The sequence below is a fragment of the Anolis sagrei genome, chromosome 4 (assembly GCF_037176765.1).
Source record: "Anolis sagrei isolate rAnoSag1 chromosome 4, rAnoSag1.mat, whole genome shotgun sequence".
Lineage (NCBI taxonomy): Eukaryota > Metazoa > Chordata > Lepidosauria > Squamata > Dactyloidae > Anolis > Anolis sagrei.
The window spans coordinates 121,589,512-121,612,315 of NC_090024.1; the positions used below are offsets into that span (position 1 = coordinate 121,589,512).

General features: G+C 45.2%; 1 protein-coding gene across 1 annotated transcript in view; it reads left to right on the forward strand.

Moving 5' to 3' along the window:
• Positions 1 to 9,233: 9,233 nt before the first annotated feature.
• NIBAN1 (niban apoptosis regulator 1) overlaps positions 9,234 to 22,804 on the forward strand; it is a 122,794-nt gene continuing 109,223 nt past the window's right edge. Inside the window, exon 1 of the mRNA XM_067467611.1 lies at positions 9,234 to 9,433. Within this exon, the coding sequence (XP_067323712.1) occupies positions 9,379 to 9,433 (55 nt within the window). The 5' untranslated portion in view covers positions 9,234 to 9,378. The remainder of the gene's footprint in view (positions 9,434 to 22,804) is intronic.

Here is a 22,804-nt window from a genome sequence, read left to right on the forward strand (position 1 = left end):
TCCGGCCCCCAGGCCTTAGTTTGAGGACCCCTGCTCTAGGTGCTCTTACTGCCTATTACAGGGAAAACCAGCTGATCCCTAATCCATCTAAAACACAGACATGTGCCTTTCACCTTAAGAACAGACAAGCATCCCGAGCTCTGAAGATCACCTGGGAAGGAATCCCACTGGAGCATTGCAGCGCACCCAAATACCTGGGAGTCACTTTGGACCGTGCTCTGACCTACAAGAAGCACTGCCTGAACATCAAACAAAAAGTGGGCGTTAGAAACAACATCATACGAAAGCTGACTGGCACAACCTGGGGATCACAACCAGACACAGTGAAGACATCTGCCCTTGCACTATGCTACTCTGCTGCTGAGTATGCATGCCCAGTGTGGAACACATCTCACCACACTAAAACAGTGGATGTGGCTCTTAATGAGACATGCCGCATTATCACAGGGTGTCTGCGCCCCACACCACTGGAGAAATTACACTGCTTAGCCGGTATTGCACCACCTGACATCCGCCGGGAAGTAGCAGCCAATAGTGAAAGGACCAAGGCAGAGACATCTCCAGCTCATCCCCTGTTTGGGTATCAGCCAGCACGTCAACGACTTAAATCAAGACATAGTTTTCTTAGATCTACAGAGACACTCGCTGGAACACCCCAGCAAGCAAGAGTCCAAAAGTGGCAGGCACAAACCCAGCACCTCAATCCATGGGTGATACCAGATGAGAGACTCCTCCCTGGGCACTCAGAAGACTGGGCGACTTGGAAGGCACTGAACAGACTGCACTCTGGTACCACGAGATGCAGAGCCAACTTCATGAAATGGGGCTACAGGGTGGAATCCTTGGCATGCGAGTGCGGAGAAGAACAAACCACTGACCATCTGCTGCAATGCACCCTGAGCCCTGCCACATGCACAATGGAGGACCTCCTTGTGGCAACACCAGAGGCACTCCAGGTGGCCAGATACTGGTCAAAGGATATTTAACCAACTACCAAATTTGCAAAATCTGTGTGTGGTTTTTTTTCCTTTTTTCTTTTTAATCTGTGTGTTTGCTTTGCTCTGCTAGAACTGTAATACAATGGTATGGTTGCTGATGACACGATAAAAAAAAAACCCTGATAGAATCCGGGGAGAGGCGAATGAGCTCCCTCTATCAACTCCAGCTCCTCATGCGGGGACACGAGAGAAGCCTCCCACAAGGATGATAAAAACATCTGGCAAGGAATGTCCACCTACAATCACAGTCCAATGTGGGCTAAGCAAAATTACGGTGAGATGGATCAGGAATTGGTTAAATGGACGAACCCAGAGGGTGATTCTCACCAATGCTTCCTCTTCATCCTGCAAAGAAGTGACGAGCGGAGTGCCATCAGCAGGGTTCCGTCCTGGGCCCGGTCTTGTTCAACATCTTTATTAATGGCTTAGATGAAGGGCTAGAAGGCATGATCATCAAGTTTGCAGACGACACCAAATTGGGAGGGATAGCCAATACTCCAGAGGACAGGAGCAGGATTCAAAACGATCTTGACAGATTAGAGAGATGGGCCAAAACTAACAAAATGAAGTTCAACAGTGACAAATGCAAGATACTCCACTTTGGCAGGAAAAACAAAATGCAAAGATACAGAATGGGGGACAATGTCTCGTTCAAGAGCAGTACGTGTGAAAAAGATCTTGGAGTCCTCGTGGACAATAAGTTAAACATGAGCCAACAATGGGATGTGGCAGCAAAAAAAGCCAACGGGATTTTGGCCTGCATTAATAGGAGCATAGTGTCTAGATCTAAGGAAGTAATGCTTCCCATGCTCTATTCCGCTTTGGTTAGACCACACCTGGAATATTGTGTCCAATTCTGGGCACCACAATTAAAGAGAGATATTGACAAACTGGAATATGTCAAGAGGAGGGCGACTAAGATGATCGAGGGTTTGGAGAACAGGCCCTATGAGGAGAGGCTTAAGGAGCTGGGCATGTTTAGCCTGAAGAAGAGAAGGCTGAGAGGAGATATGATAGCAATGTATAAATATGTGAGAGGAAGCCACAGGGAGGAGGGAGCAAGCTTGTTTTCTGCTTCCTTGGAAACTAGGACGCAGAACAATGGCTTCAAACTACAAGAAAGGAGATTCCACCTGAACATGAGGAAGAACTTCCTGACTGTGAGAGCCTTTTAGCAGTGGAACTCTCTGCCCCGGAGTGTGGTGGAGGCTCCTTCTTTGGAAGCTTTTAAACAGAGGCTGGATGGCCATCTGTCAGGGGTGATTTGAATGCAATATTCCTGCTTCTTGGCAGGGGGTTGGACTGGATGGCCCATGAGGTCTCTTCCAACTCTTTGATTCTATGATTCTATGATCAAATCATCAGGGCAAAACATCAAATCACCAGGGCAACGTCCTTGCAGACGGCCAATTCTCTCACACCAGAAGCAACTTGCAATTTCTCAAGTCGCTCCTGACACGACCAAAAAAACCTGATGGAAGGAACTCCACATATGTCTCTGTGGGTCTCAGGCCCCTTCCACACAGCTGAATAAAATCCCACATTTTCTGCATTGAACTGGGATATAAGGCAGTATGGACTCAGATAACTCACTTCGCAGCAGATATTTGGGGATTTTCTGCCTTGATATTCTGGGATATAGGGCTGTGTGGAAGGGTCCTTAGGCACCTTCTACACTGCCACATAATCCAGATTATCAAAACAGATAATCCACATTATCTGCTTTCAAATTGATTATATGGGCCTACACCGCCATATAATCCAGGACCCTTCCACACAACCCTGTATACCAGAATGTCATGGCAGAAAAACACACAATACCTGCTTTGAACTGGGTTATCTGAGTCCACACTCAGATAATGTGGGATTTTCTGCCTCGATATTCTGGGATATAGGGCTGTGTGGAAGGGCCCTTAGGTCCCTTTCACACAGCTGAATAAAATCCCGCATTATCTGCTTTCATAGAATCATAGAATAAATCCCAGCAACTACAACTCCCAAATGACAAAATCAAATTTTTGAGTGAAGGACATACACTGCATTGTTAGGTGTATTGTATCCAAAATTGGTGTCAATTGGTCCAATGGTTTTGAGTTCTGTCAATCCCACAAACGAACATTACATTTTTATTTATATAGATATCCCATAAGGCTTGATGCAACTGGACTAAACTTGCTATACATACCCATCATGTACTTAAAATACTGGTGGGGATTCAATTACAAAATCCACCCCATTTGGGGCTAGGGCCCCCAAAATTAATAAATAGGTATGTATGCAGTGCTCTGGTGAAACCACAAGAGGGCAGTATATAGATAGAAAGGGTTATGGCCCTTCCACACAGCAACAAGACAAACAGGTCCACAAAGCAGAACAATACCAATCACATATTTCACAGCTTGTACAAGATACAATAAGCAAAAGTCTACAATAAACATAAGTATGTTGTGTTCACAATGCTAATTATAGTCTTTTGAAGAAATAATGATATCAGTTATGAAGAGCTTCTGTTTCCTTATTGAGATCTTCTACAGCAGGGGTCCTCAAACTTTTTAAACAGAGGGCCAAGTCACAGTCCCTCAAAGTGTTGGAGGGCCGGATTATAATTTGAAAAAAGCATGAATGAATTCCTATGCACACTGCGCATATCTTATTTGTAGTGCAAAAAACAAACAAAAATAATACAATAATTAAAATGAAGAACAATTTTAAGAAATATTAATTAACTAGTATTAGCACTGCAAATTTACTGCACTGCATCCTGTCAGATCCCCAAAATCTGGAGGAAAGCAAGAGTCATCGCCATCTTGAAGCCAGGCAAAGACCGTAATGACCCAAAAAGCTACAGACCAATCTCCCTGTTGTGCCACCTCTACAAAGTTCTGGAGAGACTTATTTTGCATAGAATTACGGAAAAAATAGACCCATGTCTGATTCCACAGCAAGTTGGCTTCAGGAAAGGCAAAAGCTGCACATCGCAAGTGCTGAACCTGACTCAGCACATAGAAGATGGCTTTGAAAGGCAGCAGATCACAGGAGCTGTCTTCATAGACCTGTCAGCAGCCTATGATACTGTGAACCACCGCCTCCTCCTGAGAAAAATGTACACTATCACAAAGGATTACCACCTCACCCGCCTCATAGGAAACCTGCTACAAAACAGGAGCTTTTTTGTTGAGTTCCAGGGCCAGAGAAGCAGATGGCGGAAACAGAAGAACGGCCTGCCTCAGGGGAGCGTGCTTGCTCCATCCATGTTCAACATCTACACAAATGACCAGCTACTGCCAGAAGGGACAGAGAGTTTCATCTATGCTGATGATTGTGCCATTACTGCTCAAGCAGGGGGCTTTGAGTTGGTAGAACAGAAGCTTTCCGAAGCTCTAGGTGCTCTTACTGCCTATTACAGGGAAAACCAGCTGATCCCCAACCCATCTAAAACACAGACATGTGCCTTTCAAGAACAGAGAAGCATCCCGAGCTCTGAAGATCACCTGGGAAGGAATCCCACTGGAGCATTGCAGCACACCCAAATACCTGGGAGTCACTCTGGACCATGCTCTTACCTACAAGAAGCACTGCCTGAACATCAAGCAAAAAGTGGGTGCTAAAAATAATATCATACGAAAGCTGACTGGCACAACCTGGGGATCACAACCAGATACAGTGAAGACATCTGCCCTTGCGCTGTGCTACTCTGCTGCTGAGTATGCATGCCCAGTGTGGAACACATCTCACCACACTAAAACAGTGGATGTGGCTCTTAATGAGACATGCCGCATTATCACGGGGTGTCTGCGCCCTACACCACTGGAGAAATCACACCGCTTAGCCAGTATTGCACTACCTGACATCCGCCGGGAAGTAGCAGCCAATAGTGAAAGGACCAAGGCAGAGACATCTCCAGCTCATCCCTTGTTTGGGTATCAGCCAGCACGCCAACGACTTAAATCTAGACATAGTTTTCTAAGATCTACAGAGACACTCACTGGAACACCTCAGCAAGCGAGAGTCCAAAAGTGGCAGGCCCAAACCCAGCACCTCAACCAATGGCTGATACCCAATGAGAGACTCCCTCCTGGGCACACAGAAGACTGGGCGACTTGGAAGGCACTGAACAGACTGTGCTCTGGCACCACGAGATGCAGAGCCAACCTTCACAAATGGGGCTACAAAGTGGAATCCTCGGCATGCGAGTGTGGAGAAAAGCAAACCACTGACCACCTGCTGCAATGCGACCTGAGCCCTGCCACATGCACCATGGAGGACCTTCTTGCAGCAACACCGGAAGCACTGCAAGTGACCAGATACTGGTCAAAGGACATTTAACCAACTACCAAACTCACAAGATGTGTATTTCTCTGTCTGTTTGATTTGTTCTGTTAGAAATGTAATATATAACGGACTGGTTGCTCTGACACGACAAATAAATAAAACTAGTATTTTAATGGGAAGTGTGGGCCTGCTTTTGTCTGATGAGTTAGGATTGTTGCTGTTGTTGTTGTGTGCTTTCAAGTCATTTCAGACTTAGGTTGACCCTGAGCGAGGGCCAGGTAAATGACCTTGGAGGGCCGTCTCCAGCCCTCTGGCCTTAGTTCGAGGACCCCTGGTATAGACTCTTGATCCCTGAACTTTGTTTGTTGAACTCTCGCCGTTTGAGCACTGGACTGGACCTTTGACTACGGAGTTATCTTGAACCTGCAACAGTGTTTGCTGTTTTTGTTTATTCTGTGGCTGAGTGTTATCAGGGGAGTTTAGCAGGACTACCAAAAGAATAGAAGCAGCTGTGGCCCTGAAACTCTCAGATTTCCAATCCCATACCTTTGCTTACAGAATCAAGAAAATACATGGCCCATAAAGGTAAAGGTAGTCCCCTGACATTAAGTCCAGTCATGTCTGACTCTGGGGTGTGGTGCTCATCTCCATTTCTAAGCCGAAGAGCCAGCGTTGTCCATAGACACCTCCAAGGTCATGTGGCCGGCATGACTGCATGGAGCGCCGCTACCTTCCCACCGGAGTGGTACCTATTGATCTACTCACATTTGCATGTTTTCGAACTGCTAGGTTGGCAGAAGCTAGGGCTGACAGCGGAAGCTCACGCCGCTCCCCGGAATCGAACCTGCGACCTTTCGATCAACAAGCTCAGCAGCTCAGTGCTTTAACCCACTGCGCCACCGGGGGCTCCATGGCCCATACAGACTTGTATTTAAAGAGAAATCTTTCAAGACCCACAAAAAGGATTCCATCAAATCATTATCACCCAACAACGCCATTACAGGAGGAATCACTGCAGAGGATGTGATAAGTGATCTCAAGAGGCAAGAAGCAATGATGAAGACAAAGCTGAAAGGACGACAGAACGAAAGCAGGAAAAGGCTTCATGAAGTTGCAAAGAGTTTTAGTCAAATGCTTGTCATTCCACCCACGAGGAAACAAAAAGCAAGCAATGCAAAGTGTTGAACAGGCAGTGTGAGACATTAGAGCACTCCGGTTGGAAATAACTGTTATTGCTTATTGTTTATTTTTTGTTTTGGGGTTTCTTTCAAATCTATGATACTATATCTCTCTGTGTGTGAATCATATATATCTTATCTATATCTATGGCTGGATGGCTCTTTGTCAGGAGGGCTTTGATTACGTTTTCTTGCCCTGGTGAAGGGAGTTGGACTGGATGGTCTTAAGTATGGGGGTTCTGTGTGGGAAGTTTGCCCCAATTATGTCATTGGTGGGGTTCAGAATGCTCTCTGATTGTAGGTGTACTATAAATCCCAGTAACTACAACTCCCAAATGCCAAGGTCTATTTCCCCAAACTCCATCTGTGTTCATATTTGGGCATATGGATTATTCGTGCCAAGTTTGGTCCTGACCCACAGTGCTCCCTGGATGGAGGTGAACTTCAACTCCCAAAGTCAAGGTCAATGCCCATCAAACCCTTCTAGTGTTTTCTGTTGTTTATGAGAGTCCTGTATGCCACGTTTGGTTCAATTCCATCATTGGTGGAGTTCAGAATGCTCTTTGATTGATTTGATAAATCCCAGCAACTACAACTCCCAAATGACAAAATCAAAAAAATTTGAGTGAAGGACATACATTGAGTTGTTAGGCGTATCCTGTCCATATTTGGTGTCAATTCGTCCAGTGGTTTTTTCGTTCTGTTAATCCCACAAATGAACATTACATTTTTATTTATATAGATCAGGGGTCCTAAACTGTTTAAACAGAGGGTCAGGTCACAGTCCCTCAAAATGTTGGAGGGCCAGATTATAATTTGAAAAAACATAAATGAATTCCTATGCACACGGTACATATCTTATTTGTAGTGCAAAAAAAAAACACTTAAAAACAACACAATAATTAAAATGAAGAACAATTTTAACAAGTATCAACTTATCACTATTTCAATGGGAAGTGTGATCAAGGGTCTGGAGAACAAGCCCTATGAGGAATGGCTTAAGGAGCTGGGCATGTTTAGCCTGAAGAAGAGAAGGCTGAGAGGAGATATGATAGCCATGTATAAATATGTGAGAGTAAGTCACAGGGAGGAGGGAACAAGCTTGTTTTCTGCTTCCTTGGAGACTAGGACAAGAAAGAATGGCTTCAAACTACAAGAGAGGAGACTCCATCTGAACATGAGGAAGAACTTCCTGACTGTGAGAGCCATTCAGCAGTGGAACTCTCTGCCCCGGAGTGTGGTGGAGGCTCCTTCTTTGGAAGCTTTTAAACAGAGGCTGGGTGGCCATCTGTCAGGGGTGATTTGAATGCAATATTCCTGCTTCTTGGCAGGGGGTTGGAGTGGATGGCCCATGAGGTCTCTTCCAACTCTTTGATTCTGTGATTCTAAGTGTAGGCCTGCTTTTGGCTTATGAGATAGGATTGTTGTTGTGTGCTTTCAAGTCATTTCAGACTTAGGTTGACCCTGAGTGAGGGCCAGGTAAATGACCTTGGAAGGCCGTATCTGGCCCCTGGGCCTTAGCTGGAGGATCCCTGATATAGATTATTATTATCTTTAGGTTCTTGTGGGTTTTTTCGGGCTATAGGGCCATGTTCTAGAGGCATTTCTCCTGACGTTTCGCCTGCATCTATGGCAAGCATCCTCAGAGGTAGTGAGGTCTGTTGGAATTAGGACAATGGGTTTATATATCCGTGGAATGGCTGGGGTGGGGCAAGGAGCCATTCCCTGCTGGAGCTGTGTGAGAATGTTTCAAATGACCACCTTCATTAGCATTTGAAGCCTGGCTGAGCCTGGGAAAATCCCCTGTTGAGAGGTGTTAAGATGTGCCTGGTTGTTTCCTCTCTGCTGTTTTGCTGTTGTAATTTTAGAGTTTTTTAATAACTGGTAGCCAGATTTTGTTCATTTTCATGGTTTCTTCCTTTCTGTTGAAATTGTCCACATGCTTGTGGATTTCAATGGCTTCTCTGTGTAGTCTGACATGGTGGTTGTTGGTGTGGTCCAGCATTTCTGTGTTCTCAAATAATATGCTGTGTCCAGGTTGGTTCATCAGGTGCTCTGCTATGGCTGACTTCTCTGGTTGAAGTAGTCTGCAGTGCCTTTCATGTTCCTTGATTCGTGTTTGGCCAATGCTGCGTTTGGTGGTCCCTATGTAGACTTGTCCACAGCTATATGGTATACAGTAGACTCCTGCAGAAGTGAGAGGATCCCTCTTGTCCTTTGCTGAACGTAGCATTTGTTGGATTTTCTTGGTGGGTTTGTAGATTGTTTGTATGTTGTGTATTATTATTTTTGTTTTATATTTTGGACTATTAAAACAGCCAGAACGTAAGTGCTGTTTTAATTAAATTGTTTTATACAAACTGGGTTTTTGTTTGGTTCATCTCTGCCTCTGAATAAGGCAGAGCCCTGGCAACGTGACACCTGGCCACCGCCAAAACCTGGGGTATCTTTAAAAGGGGGAAAGGAAAAAAAAGAAAGAAAAAGGAGTGAAGGAAGAGAGAAAGAAAAGGGGAAAAGTTAAGAGGGGAGGGAACTAGAAAGAGAGAGAGGGAGAGGGAGGGAGCAAGGGACACCTGGGCAACACCTGGTAGATGCCCTAGTTCTGAATAGATGCCTGGCTTCCTTTGGAGATCCAAACGATGCTTTGATTCCCTCCAATAGTAATGAGCATTGGAGGCTAGCGCTGTCCTGTTCACGAAGTGTGTCCAAGACAGAAAGTTGGGAGCCTTCCCCTTTTGGCTCTGGGGGCTTCCCCCTTGGAGGCGGGGCCTGGGAGGGCGGAGGCAGCTCTGCTGGGGCTGCACAAGGCAAGGCAAGGCAAGGCAGACACAGCGAGCCAGGGGAAACGTCGGAGTAGTAGCAGCAGCAGCAGCAGCAGCTTTTGGGCTCAGGAGGGGATACAGCACTGAGCATCTTCTCCCTCCAGCACCATGGGTGGCTCCGGCTCCAGCCTCCTGGACGAGAGCAAGTGCACCTACATCCGAGGTACTGGGGCGGTGTTGCTTGGGGGGCAAGCCAGCTTCGGTTGTGAAATTAGGGCGCGTCTACACTGCGAGACTCTGAGCTGTGGAAGCTGGAAGGGTGCAAGGCTCTCTAAACGCCACCCTACTGAACAAATCATGTTACATGGGTTGTTGAAGGTTTTTTCGGGCTATATGGCCATGTTCTGGAGGCATTTTCTCCTGACGTTTCGCCTGCATCTATGGCAAGCATCCTCAGAGGTAGTGAGGTCTGTTGGAACTAGGAAAATTGTGGAATGACCAGGGTGGGACAAAGGACTCTTGTCTGCTGGAGCTAGGTGTGAAAGTTTCAACTATTGATAACATGCAGGCATGTAGCCGGGGGGGGGGGGGGCCTCGGGGGGCTTCAGCCCCCCCCCCCCCCCGAAATTCTCATGGTGGTTCGCAAAAAGGCCTTACTGGTGCATTATTTAAACTGTTATGTTTATTAATATCATGATTTGATCACCATTCTCAATATATCCCATATGTATGGGGGTATTGGGGTAATGATACGAAAGGTTTGCTAGGCTAGACCCTCATTCACTCAGACTCAGCCCCCCCCCCGAAACTCAGCCCCCCCCGAAACCCCCCCTGAAAATTTTTTAGCCCCCCCCCCCCCGAAACGAAATCCTGGCTACGGGCCTGATAACATGTATCAATATGCTATCAATATGTGGATGACACCCAACTCCTTCTGCACTTGGAGCCTGGAGCAACGTCAATACCATCATCATCATCATCATCATCATCACTTTATTTCTTAATTAGTCGCTCTCCACCAAAGTGCTCCGAGCGACTTACAATTTAAAATAGCTTATACACAATATAAAACATTCAATATAAAAACATTCAACATAAAAACATTCAGCAGTGACTATGGCAAAATTTGATCCAATTACTTAAATGCACAACCATACAGCCAAGTCTTGAGCGCCTTTACAAAAGGTTGCAACTCCGACATTGCTCTAATATATGGAGGCAATGAGTTCCACAGAATTGGAGCATAGGTCGAAAAAGCTCTACGCCTTGTAGCTTCCAAATGTGCCTCCCTAGGACCTGGTATGTATAGGAGATTTTCCAGGGTGGATCGAGGTGACCACTGATGGGAAAAAGGAATGAGGCGGTCCCTAAGATATAAAGGTCCTTGGCCATTTTGAGCTCTAAATGTCAGGATCAGTATCTTGTAAGAGATCCGATGATCTATTGGTAGCCAATGCAGTTGTTGTAGAATCGGTGTAATATGGCATCTCATAGATGATCCCGATAGCAGCCTGGCTGCCGCATTTTGGACCATCCGAATCTTCTGGGTCGTTGACTTCGGAAGACCAGCATATAAGGCATTGCAATAGTCCAACCTAGTGGTAACTGTTGCGTGGATTACCGTTGCCAATGCTCCTACCGAAAGGTAGGATGCCAATTTCCTTGCCTGGCGAAGATGAAAAAAGGCTTCTTACTTATGGCAGTGATCTGGGCCTCCATCATCAGCGATGAGTCCAACACAACCCCAAGGCTTTGAACAGTGGCAGACGGAACCAGAGCTTCCCCATTGAAATCAGGCAGAGACTGGGTTAATTCTGGTGGCTGGCCGGGCCAGAGTATTAGCAGGATTGACTTTTAGTCTGCTTGCTTGTAGCCAACTCATCACTGCTTCCAAACACAGCTTAAAGTTCTCAGGAATCACGGTTGTCCCAGGTTTGAGATGCAAGAGTAGCTGGGTATCAACTACGTACTGGTAGCACTCTATGCCAAAGCTCCACACCAGTCCAGCAAGTGGTCGGACGTAGATGTTAAATAACAGGGGCGAGAGGATAGCACCCTGGGGAACTCCACAGCAAAGGCAGGAGCTCTCAGAGCTTTGGCCTGACCACTCCACCCTCTGTCTCCGGTCCTGGAGGAATGAATTGAACCATTTGAGGGCTAAACCTTGTACACCAGACAGAGCCAATCGATGAATCAGCAAGTCATGGTCCACGGTGTCAATTTCACCTTATGTCTGGAGCCTCTGTCAAACTGGCTATGTGCTAGTAGACTGAAGGTGAACCCGGTGAAGACTGAGATTCTCTGACATGGCTGCTCGATTGATCTGACCCATTTGCTACCCATCTTCGATGGTGCTGCCCTATCTCCTTCGCCTACCGTTAAGAGCTTGGGTGTCATTTTGGATTCGCAGCTGACAATGGAAGCTCAGGTTGCTGCTGCCAGCAAATAGGCCTTTTCCCATCTACGACAAGCGAGGCAACTGGCATCCTACCTATCTGATGAGGCTCTGGCAACAGTCAACCATGCCACGGTCACGTCTAGGCTGGACTATTGCAACGCCCTGTATGTTGGCCTTCCGATGTCTACGACCCGAAACCTCCATATTGTTCAGAATGTGGCAGCCAGGTTACTCACAAGAACGCCCATGAAATGCCATATAACACCAGTGCTGCAACATTTACATTGGCTTCCAACTGAGTACCGTGGCCTGTATAAGTTGCTAATTCTGACCTTTAAAATTATTTACGGCCAGGGTCCATCGTACCTTAGGGACCGTCTCTCCTTCTCCCATCATCGGAGGTCGCATCCCAACGTGACTTACTTTACATACCGGGTCCTAGAGAAGTGCACTTGGAAAGGACCAGACGCAGGGCTTTTTCTATTTCTGCCCCTGCCTTGTGGAATTCCTTGCCGCCCTATATGAGAGCCATTCGTGAGTTAGGGCCTTTTACCCTAGCACTTAAGACCTGGCTTTTTACTAGAGCTTTGGATCTATGTTAATTTTATCAATATCTGTATGTATGTATTTTCATCCTTTACAATTTTAGCTTGTAAATCGCCTAAAGCATCTTGGATGGAGGGCAATTAATAAGTAATTAAATGATGATGATGATGATGATGAAACTCCAACTCCCAGAATTCCATAGTACTTGGCAATAAAAGTACCATCAAATTGCTTTAATTCTACAGTGTAGATGCACCCGCTCTCACACACATTGGTATTTTCTCCTCTCTGCCCTAGCCCAGTGGGTTGATTGTAGAAAAATAAGCTAAATATGCCCAGCTCTTTAAACCGCTCCTCATAGGGCTTGTTCTCCAGACCCTTGATCAGTTTAGTCATCCTCCTCTGGACACATTCCAGCTTGTCAATATCTCTCTTCAATTGTGGTGCCCAGAATTGGGCACAATATTCCAGGTGTAGTCTGACCAAGGCGGAATACAGGGAGAGCATGACTTCCCTGGATCTAGACTTTATGCTCCTATTGATGCAGGCCAAAATCCCATTGGCTTTTTTTGCTGCTACATGACATGATGGAATTGGACAATGTTTTTTAACAAGGAGACACAAATGATGTTGATTTTTATTGCTTCTGTTGTGGTTCTATATTGTTTTTAATGTTTTATTTGTTTTATGATATATGTACTAATTTGTTATAAACCGCCTTGAGACACCGACAGGCTGAGAAAGGCGGTATACAAATACAGTAAATAAATAAATAAACAAATAAAGAAGGGGAATTATATGTTGCATGCTCCAGAATAGAGATATTGACAAGCTGGAATGTGTCCAGAGGAGGGCGACTAAAATGATCAAGGGTCTGGAGAACAAGCCCTATGAGGAGCGGCTTAGGGAACTGGGCATGTTTAGCCTGAAGAAGAGAAGGCTGAGAGGAGATATGATAGCCATGTATAAATATGTGAGAGGAAGCCACAGGGAGGAGGGAACAAGCTTGTTTTCTGCTTCCTTGGAGACTAGGACGCGGAACAATGGCTTCAAACTACAAGAGAGGAGATTCCATCTGAACATTAGGAAGAACTTCCTGACTGTGAGAGCCGTTCAGCAGTGGAACTCTCTGCCCCGGAGTGTGGTGGAGGCTCCTTCTTTGGAAGCTTTTAAGCAGAGGCTGGATGGCCATTTGTCAGGGGTGATTTGAATGCAATATTCCTGCTTCTTGGCAGGGGGTTGGACTGGATGGCCCATGAGGTCTCTTCCAACTCTTTGATTCTTTGATTCTATGATTCTATGATAGGCAAACCAGATAATCTCCACATCAACACTGACAAAGAAACAGCAAGAAATACTGTCTGCCCACAAGCATAAAGAAATTACATATATTAGAAACCAACACTGTTTATTTTCCAGATCACCAGACTGGGCCACAGTAACGCATGGCAGAGACAGCTAGTATACTTATAGAGCCTGAAAATTGTGCACAAAGGCATTCTCTCTAGCAGGAAACAGTAGGGAATGAGGTTTTTCCTAATATTATTCCTGCTGTTTTCCCGTGAAGATTTAAGCAGATGTGATTGATTCAAAACCTGGAGGTCTTTAAGAAAGTAACAGCCTCACAAAATATATACATATCCCATCTATAAACATGCAATTCAATATGCAATAAAATATCAATAATATCAATTCCTTGCAAGGACACAAAACCAGACATCACTGCCACATAGTAAACTTTAAAATGCATTTAATTGACGATTCCTATTCCTAATTCTTTTCTAAACCAATATGGCTTAGAAGTAAGTTTCTAAGGCCCTTCCACACAGCATATCACTCAGAATATCAAGGCAGATCCACACTATCTGGATTATCTGAGTGCACACTGCCATTGTGCTGTCGCGCCTGGGCTCCTATAAAAGACTATAAACTGGACTTAATTTCTGAGAGTCCAATGGGACGCCGGGGTTGCCTCAGAGAGAGGTTTTTTGGGATTTTCCTGAAAAGATGGGCTTCAAAGTCTTTAAAGATGCAACAAATTCTTTATTACTGAACAAATAACAAGGCTTCAACAACTGGATTCAAAGTTTTCTTAATAAACTGTTGGCTTTCTCGATCTTGCCCCCAAGGGCAGGCAGCTGTTCCTTCACTGTTGGGAAAATCCCCGACCTCTACCTTGGGCAATCTGTCTTCTCTTCTGTTGGCGTGGGACCCCTACACCCGGTCCAATCTGCTTTATGGTTGCCGTGAAGGGCCCTTACTGAACAGAGACCTTTGCAGAACTTCCAGGAGGAGGAAGATGTTCACTTCCCAGTGATGGTTGGCTGAAGCACTGTGGGAGAACAAGCCCTATGAGGAGCAGCTTAAGGAGCTGGGCATATTTAGCCTGAAGAAGAGAAGGCTGAGAGGAGATATGATAGCCATGTATAAATATGTGAGAGGAAGTCACAGGGAGGAGGGAGCAAGCTTGTTTTCTGCTTCCCTAGAGACTAGGACGCGGAACAATGGCTTCAAACTAAATCTGAACATGAGGAAGAACTTCCTGACTGTGAGAGCCGTTCAGCAGTGGAACTCTCTGCCTCGGAGTGTGGTGGAGGCTCCTTCTTTGGAAGCTTTTAAACAGAGGCTGGATGGCCATCTGTCAGGGGTGCTTTGAATGCAATATTCCTGCTTCTTGGCAGAATGGGGTTGGACTGGATGGCCCAGGAGGTCTCTTCCAACTCTTTGATTCTATGATTCTATGAGGCTGGATGTCCATCTGTCAGGGGTGATTTGAATGCAATATTCCTGCTATCTTGGTAGGGGGTTGGACTGGATGGCCCATGAGGTTCAGCAGTGGAACTCTCTGCCCCGGAGTGTGGTGGAGGCTCCTTCTTTGGAAGCTTTTAAACAGAGGCTGGATGGCCATCTGTCAGGGGTGATTTGAATGCAATATTCCTGTTTCTTGGCAGGGGGTTGGACTGGATGGCCTAAGAGGTCTCTTCCAACTCTTTGATTCTATGATTCTACTAGCTGTGCCCTGCCACGCGTTGCTGTGGCCTATAGTAAAACTTATCAAAGTTGAGGTAGATATCTGGACTATTATGAAAGAGAGGTACCTACCTACCTATTCCTTCCCCCTTTTCCTCCCCCTTTCTCTCCTTTCTTCCTTCTCTCCCTCTTTCTTTCTTTCCTTCTTTCACTACTTGGTTTCATCCTTCTCTCTTTCCTTCATTCCCTCCCCCTTTCTTCCTTTGCCTTTCTTCCCTCCCTGTTTGCTTCCTTCTTTCACTTTTTATTTCCTTTTATTTCACCACCATCATAACAATAACAATAATGCAATGCATTGCCTCTGGGACCTGACACCTCTCCCATTCCCCCTAAAAGGGTCTCATAGGAACAATAGCATCATCATCATCATCATAGAAATAACAACCTTTAGCCGCCACGTGTTGCTGTGGCCAATCTTCCCTCTTTCTCTCCTTCTTTCCCTCCCTCCCTCCCTCCCTCCTTCCTTCCTTCTTCCCATCTTTCCTTCTCCTCTTCTTTCTCTATCTCTTTCCTTCCTTCCCCCTTTTTCTTTCTCTTCTGCTGTCTCTCTTTTCTTTCCTTCCATCTTTCCTTTTCTTCTTCCTCTAACTTTCCTTCCTTCCCCCTTTTTCTTTACCTCCCTTTCTCTTTCTTCCTTCTTTCCTTCCTTGCTGTCTTTCCTAGATTTTGACAGGGTGGGAAGGGGCGGGGTGGGGTTTGGAGGTGGCCTGAAGTAAAAGGAGGTAAGACTGGGGCACGGGAGTGATGGAGCGTGGGGTTGCGTGTGTGTGTGCGGCGGCGGGGGGAGTGATGGAGCCTGGGGTTGCGTGTGTGTGTGCAACGGCGGGGGGAGTGGGGTTGCGTGTGTGTGCGGCGGTGGGGGGAGTGATGGAGCGTGGGGTTGCGTGTGTGTGTGCGGCGGCGGGGGGAGTGATGGAGCGTGGGGTTGCGTGTGTGTGTGCGGCAGGGTGTGTGTGTGTGTGCGGGAAGCGGCGCGGCGGGGCTTGGAGTGGGCATGGTTTCCGCAGAGGGAACGTTGGCCGGAAGGCCATGTGCGCATGCGATGGAACTTGCGGCTGGGCGCCAATGCGCATGCTCAGTTGTTTTGCCGTTTTGTGAGTGTGTTGTGTTGTTTTTCATTTTGAGTAGATATGTTTGTACCTTGTGGGTTGTGTTATGGGCATGGGAATTTTGGTTAAGTTTCGTTGGGGTTTTTTTGAGTTTTGTTCTTTTGCTGTTTTGCGAGTGTGTTGCTGTGTTGTTTTTCATTTTGAGTAGATATGTTTGTACCTTGTGGGTTGTGTTATGGGCATGGGGATTTTAGTTAAGTTTCGTTGGGGGATGTTTGAGTTTTGTTGTTTTGCCGTTTTGTGAGTGTGTTGTTGTGTTGTTTTTCATTTTGAGTAGATATGTTTGTACCTTGTGGGTTGTGTTATGGGCACGGGGATTTGGTTAAGTTTCGTTGGGGGATTTTTGAGTTTTGTTGTTTTGCCGTTTTGTGAGTGTGTTGTTGTGTTGTTTTTCATTTTGAGTAGATATGTTTGTACCTTGTGGGTTGTGTTATGGGTACGGGGATTTTGGTTAAGTTTTGTTGGGGGATTTTTGAGTTTTGTTGTTTTGCCATTTTGTGAGTGTGTTGCTGTGTTGTTTTTCATTTAGAGTAGGTATGTTTGTTTCTTGTGGGTTATGTTATGGGCACGGGGATTTTAGTTAAGTTTCGTTGGGGGATTTTTGAGTTTTGTTGTTTTGCCGTTTTGTGAGTGTGTTGTTGTGTTGTTTTTCATTTTGAGTAGGTATGTTTGTACCTTGTGGGTTGTGTTATGGGCACGGGAATTTTGGTTAAGTTTCGTTGGGGGATTTTTGAGTTTTGTTGTTTTGCCGTTTTGTGAGTGTGTTGTTGTGTTGTTTTTCATTTTGAGTAGATATGTTTGTACCTTGTGGGTTGTGTTATGGGCACGGGGATTTTGGTTAAGTTTCGTTGGGTGGTTTTTGAGTTTTGTTGTTTTGCCGTTTTGTGAGTGTGTTGTTGTGTTGTTTTTCATTTTGAGTAGATATGTTTGTACCTTGTGGGTTGTGTTATGGGCATGGGAATTTTGGTTAAGTTTCGTTGGGGGGTTTTTGAGTTTTGTTTCCTCGTTGGATGCCCCTAACAAATTTATATATATAGATGTGGGACTGGATCCCTAGCAAGAGAGCTGAGAGGCTGTAAGTTCCTCAGCAAACTGTAAAGTCCCCAGCAAAAGCTGGCCAAGCTATGGAGCTATTTCTCCCCGGCCAAGCTGTAAATGATGAAGCCTTTTACTGGAGGTCCTGGTTTAAGTCCTGTAAGAAAGACTTCTCTGTGTGGACTGGCCTAAAATGGCTCCTATTCCCTCCAAAACCCAAAAAGGGGGTGGAACTAGGGAACCCAATGATAATTGACAGGCCATTGACCCAATAACTGCAAAGTAAGGAAAGCCATCAAACTGCAAATGCATACAACTTTAAAAAACATGCAACACTCAACAAATAGCAAGATAAGCTGGAGCTCCTGGTACGGCTGTACCAGAACAACCATATAATCCAGTTCAGTGTTGATACTATACAGCTGTGTGGAAGCGGCCTAAAAGAAGCCAGCTAGCTGGCTTTCCCTGTCACAACCAGTTGTTCCCTTTTAGGAGGAGGAGAAGGAATTGAAACAGATCCTCTTCAGAAGATCTCAGAACCCTGTGGGCATCTATGTTGTTGTTGTTCATTCGTTCAGTCGTCTCCGACTCTTCGTGACCTCATGGACCAGCGTACGCCAGAGCTCCCTGTCGGCCGTTACCACCCCCAGCTCCTTCAAGGTCAGTCCAGTCACTTCAAGGATGCCATCCATCCATCTTGCCCTTGGTCGGCCCCTCTTCCTTTTGCCTTCCACTTTCCCCAGCATCATTGTCTTCTCTAGGCTTTCCTGTCTCCTCATGATGTGGCCAAAGTACTTCAACTTTGTCTCTAGTATCTTTCCCTCCAGTGAGCAGCCGGGCTTTATTTCCTGGAGGATGGACTGGTTGGATCTTCTCGCAGTCCAAGGCACTCTCAGCACTTTCCTCCAGCACCACAGCTCAAAAGCATCGATTTTCCTTCGCTCATCCTTCCCTAAGGTCCAGCTCTCACATCCGTAGGTGACTACAGGGAATACCATGGCTTTGACTAGGCGGATCTTTGTTGCCAGTCTGATGTCTCTACTCTTCACTATTTTATCGAGACTGGACATTGCTCTCCTCCCAAGAAGTCTATACACATCTATACATCTATACACATTAGAATATCTTTCGTTTCTTGGTTCTGTAGTCTGTCATTGCTGTAACACACAGTGAATATGCACAACACTTGCCTTTGAATTGCACTTGGCAGAAAGTAAGCTAGCATGGATCCTGCTGGGCAATTAGGGAGGAAACCATGGGAAGTAGGACAAAGTTTTATACAGGTAGTCCCTTAGTTACAAATATTCCACTTAAGATGACTCATAGTTAAGAACAAGGGTTATTTATCGTGTCATCCGCAACCAGAACATTGTATTACATTTCTAACAGAACAAAACAAACAAACAGATAAAAAAAACACAGATTTTGCAAACTTGGTAGCTGATTAAATGTCCTTTGACCAGTATCTGCCCACTTGGAGTGCCTCTGGTGTTGCCGCAAGAAGGTCCTCCATCGTGCATGTGGTAGGCTCACGTTGCATTGCAGCAGGTGGTCAGTGGTTTGCTCTTCTCCACACTCGCATGTCGTGGATTCCACTTTCTTAAGATTGGCTCTGCATCTCGTAGTGCCAGAGCGCAGTCTGTTCAGCGCCTTCCAAGTCTACCAGTCTTCTGTGTACCCAGGGGGGAGTCTCTCATCTGGTTTCACCCACGGATTGAGGTGCTGGGTTTGAGCCTGCCACTTTTGGACTCTCGCTTGCTGGGGTGTTCCAGCGAGTGTCTCTGTAGATCTAAGAAAACTATTTCTTGATTTAAGTAGTTGACGTGATGGCTGATACCTAAACAAGGGATGAGCTGGAGATGTCTCTGCGTTGGTCCTTTCACTATTGGCTGCAACTTCCTGGCAGATGTCAGGTGGTGCAATATCGGCTAAGCAGTGTAATTTCTCCAGTGGTGTAGGGCGCAGACACCCTGTGATAATGCGGCATGTCTGATTAAGAGCCACATGCACTGTTTTAATGTGGTGAGATGTGTTCCATACTGGGCATGCGTATTCAGGACCAGAGTAGCATAGCGCAAGGGCAGATGTCTTCACTGTGTCTGGGAACAAGAACAAGGGTGAGACAACAAGAAGTCAGAGAGATCTATCCCTTGGAAGGGACAATCACTCCTGAAACAGTTGTCATGGGGAAAAGGTGTCTTCACTGAAGCTTTCTCACCAATTCTTGTTTCCACAGCAAGCCAAAGGTACAGAAAGTGAGGTGAAATCTTCTGAAAGTTTTGATAGGATAGGGATAGCACAGGGAAGAGTTAACATCCCTATGGTATTCGTTTTGCTGTCTGTGCTCCTGTTCGGAAGATTTCACCTCACATTCTGTACTGTACTGTATTGTACTCTCTCTCTCTCTCTCTCTCTCTCTATATATATACTGCCGAGGCTATACACACACACATACACACACACTAGCTGTCCCCTGCCACGCGTTGCTGTGGCCCAGTCTGTTGATCTGGAAAATAAAGTAATGAGAAAATGTTGGTTGCTAATGTTTGTAATTTCTTTATGCTTGTGGGTAAATAGTATTTCTTGCTGTTTCTTTGTCAGTGTTGATGTGGAGAGTGTCTGGTTTGCCCACCCTGGAACATGCAACATATCATTGTCCTTCTTTAAGGGTCCCTTTCAAATCTAGGATATTATATCTCTGTGTGTGTGAATCATATCTGGCATGTGGATGGAAAAAGTGTTCGGATGGTTTTAGAAGGCAGGTGGTTTTAGAAGGCAGTTAGGCACATTAATGGAAGATCGGTTTAGCAGCAACCTTGAAATACAATAGCTACATGTATGACAAGAGTAATATTGCTGAGTGTTAATAATCCTGACCTGATCTGGATTTAGAAGTATCTGATGGAAAGCAGGTGGTTGGATAAGGACTGTCTATCTTTTTCTGTAAGGGTCTTTCTTTGTTAACAAGTACAAACTTTGTAAAATTGTTCAAACAATCCAAGTTCGCATAATTTCTTACTCTGTACAGTTCATTTGCCATATAAGCCCTGTTACAGACATTGGAAATTAATATTCCTTTTGCTCTTTATTTCATCTGAAGTAATGTCACAGCCAAAAAGACTAGAAATATTCTTTAAAATTTAAATAAAACTGCTCTTATAAGATTGGCATAAATATATGTGTCCCGTACTGGTGGTGTTGTGGGTATTGTTCTGTGTGAGGAAATAGGATTGTTGATAGTTCAGTTGGTACCTTTTTGTTCTTGAGCTGCTGTTTACAGTGTACACATACGCTCATGGGTATACACAATGAAATAAATCAGTACAGGAAAAATAAGGAACAGATTATGCCACGGAGGAAATAGGCTGCTTAAATCTATATAAATAAAAATGTAATATTCGTTTGTGGGAATAACAGAATTCAAAAACCACTGGACAAATTGACACCAAATTTGGAAACAAGACACCTAACAGCCCAATGTATGTCCTTCACTCAAAGAAATTGATTTTGTCATTTGGGAGTTGTAGTTGCTGGGATTTATAGTTCACCTACAATCAAAGAGCATTCTGAACTCAGCCAATGATGGAATTGAACCAAACTTGGCACACAGAACTCCCATGACCACCAGAAAATACTGGAAGGGTTTGGTGGACAGTGTCCTTTGGTTTTGGAATTGTAGTTCACCTACATCCAGAGATCACTGTGGACTCAAACAATGATGGATCTGGACCAAACTCTACACAAATACTCAATATGCCCAAATGTGAACACTGGTGGAGTTTGGGGAAAATAGAATCTTGACATTTGGGAGTTGTAGTTGCTGGGATTTATAGTTCACCTACAGTCACAGAGCATTCTGAACCCCACCATGATAGAATTGGGCCAAACCTCCAACACAGAACCCCCATGTGGGCCACAGCAACGTGTGGCAGGGGACAGCTAGTATTTAATAAGATGCTGGTTTGTAAGCCAAGACATCGTAGCAAGTGTGCTCTGTCCTGTAAAGAGGTGAAAGGTTTAAAATTTGGCTCAAATGCTGAAGTCCTATTTACTTAACCCTAGGTCAGGATTCAGTTGAAGCTGAGTTCTTTTCGATCCTTCATACTCAAAATTGCACCTCTCTTTTCACAGAGATCAAGTATTGAATGTTTCCATTGACCAGTGAAGGCAAAACTTGTTTTGCACAGGCATTTCTCTTTACCAACCAGCCCTGGTGATTTTAATGAAATATTTTAATGTCTTGTCAGTGAGCCCTCAGTTCCAGGTCCCCCAGGAATACCAAGTCATAGAATCATAGAATCAAGAGTTGGAAGAGACCTCATGGGCCATCCAGTCCAACCCCCTGCCAAGAAGCAGGAATATTGTATTCAAATCACCCCTGACAGATGGCCATCCAGCCTCTGTTTAAAAGCTTCCAAAGAAGGAGCCTCCACCACACTCCGGGGCAGAGAGTTCCACTGCTGAACGGCTCTCACAGTCAGGAAGTTCTTCCTCATGTTCAGATGGAATCTCCTTTCTTGTAGTTTGAAGCCACTGTTCCGCATCCTACTCTCCAGGGCAGCAGAAAACAAGCTTGCTCCCTCCTCCCTGTGGCTTCCTCTCACATATTTATACATGGCTATCATATCTCCTCTCAGCCTTGTTTTCTTCAGGCTAAACATGCCCAGCTCCTTAAGCCACTCTTCATAGGGCTTGTTCTCCAGACCCTTGATCATTTTAGTCGCCCTCCTCTGGACACATTCCAGCTTGTCAGATATCCAAGTCCCATTGACATATCAAACATTCCCTTTATATAAAATAGGAAGGGTTGTTTTTTGGATTAAAAATACTTTCAAGCAATGAATGGTTGAATCCGTGGGTATGGAAACTGTAGACAAAGAGAGCTGGCTATATTTTACTTGTGGGTACAAGGGAGAGAGCCTACTCTTCTGTGGCCACCCAACTCTGGAACTCATTGCCCGGAGAGATTAGGAAAGCCCCTACTTTAAAAAGAATCTCTGCGGTTGCGCTTTTGGAGAGTAGTCACAAAATCTTATGCCATTGCTCCCTCAACGTTCTTGTCCTAGGAGTTCACACCCTCCTCCCTTTGGACAAAGGTCTGTTTGGGTTGTTGTAGGTTTTTTCGGGCTATATGTCCATGTTCTAGAGGCATTTCTCCTGACGTTTCACCTGCATCTATGGCAAGCATCCTCAGAGGTAGTGAGGTCTGTTGGAACTGGGAAAAAGAAGCCATTGATATCCACAAGCATGTGGACAATTTCAACAGAAAAGAGGAAACAATGAAAATGAACAAAATCTGGCAACCAGTATTAAAAAAAACTCTAAAATTAGAACAGCACAACAGCAGAGAGGAAACAAACAAGGACATCTAATCCCCTCTCAACAAAAGATTGCTCCAGGCACTGCCAGGCAATCAAATGCTAATCAAGGTGGTCAATTGAAACATTCACACCTAGCTCCAGCAGACAAGAGTCCT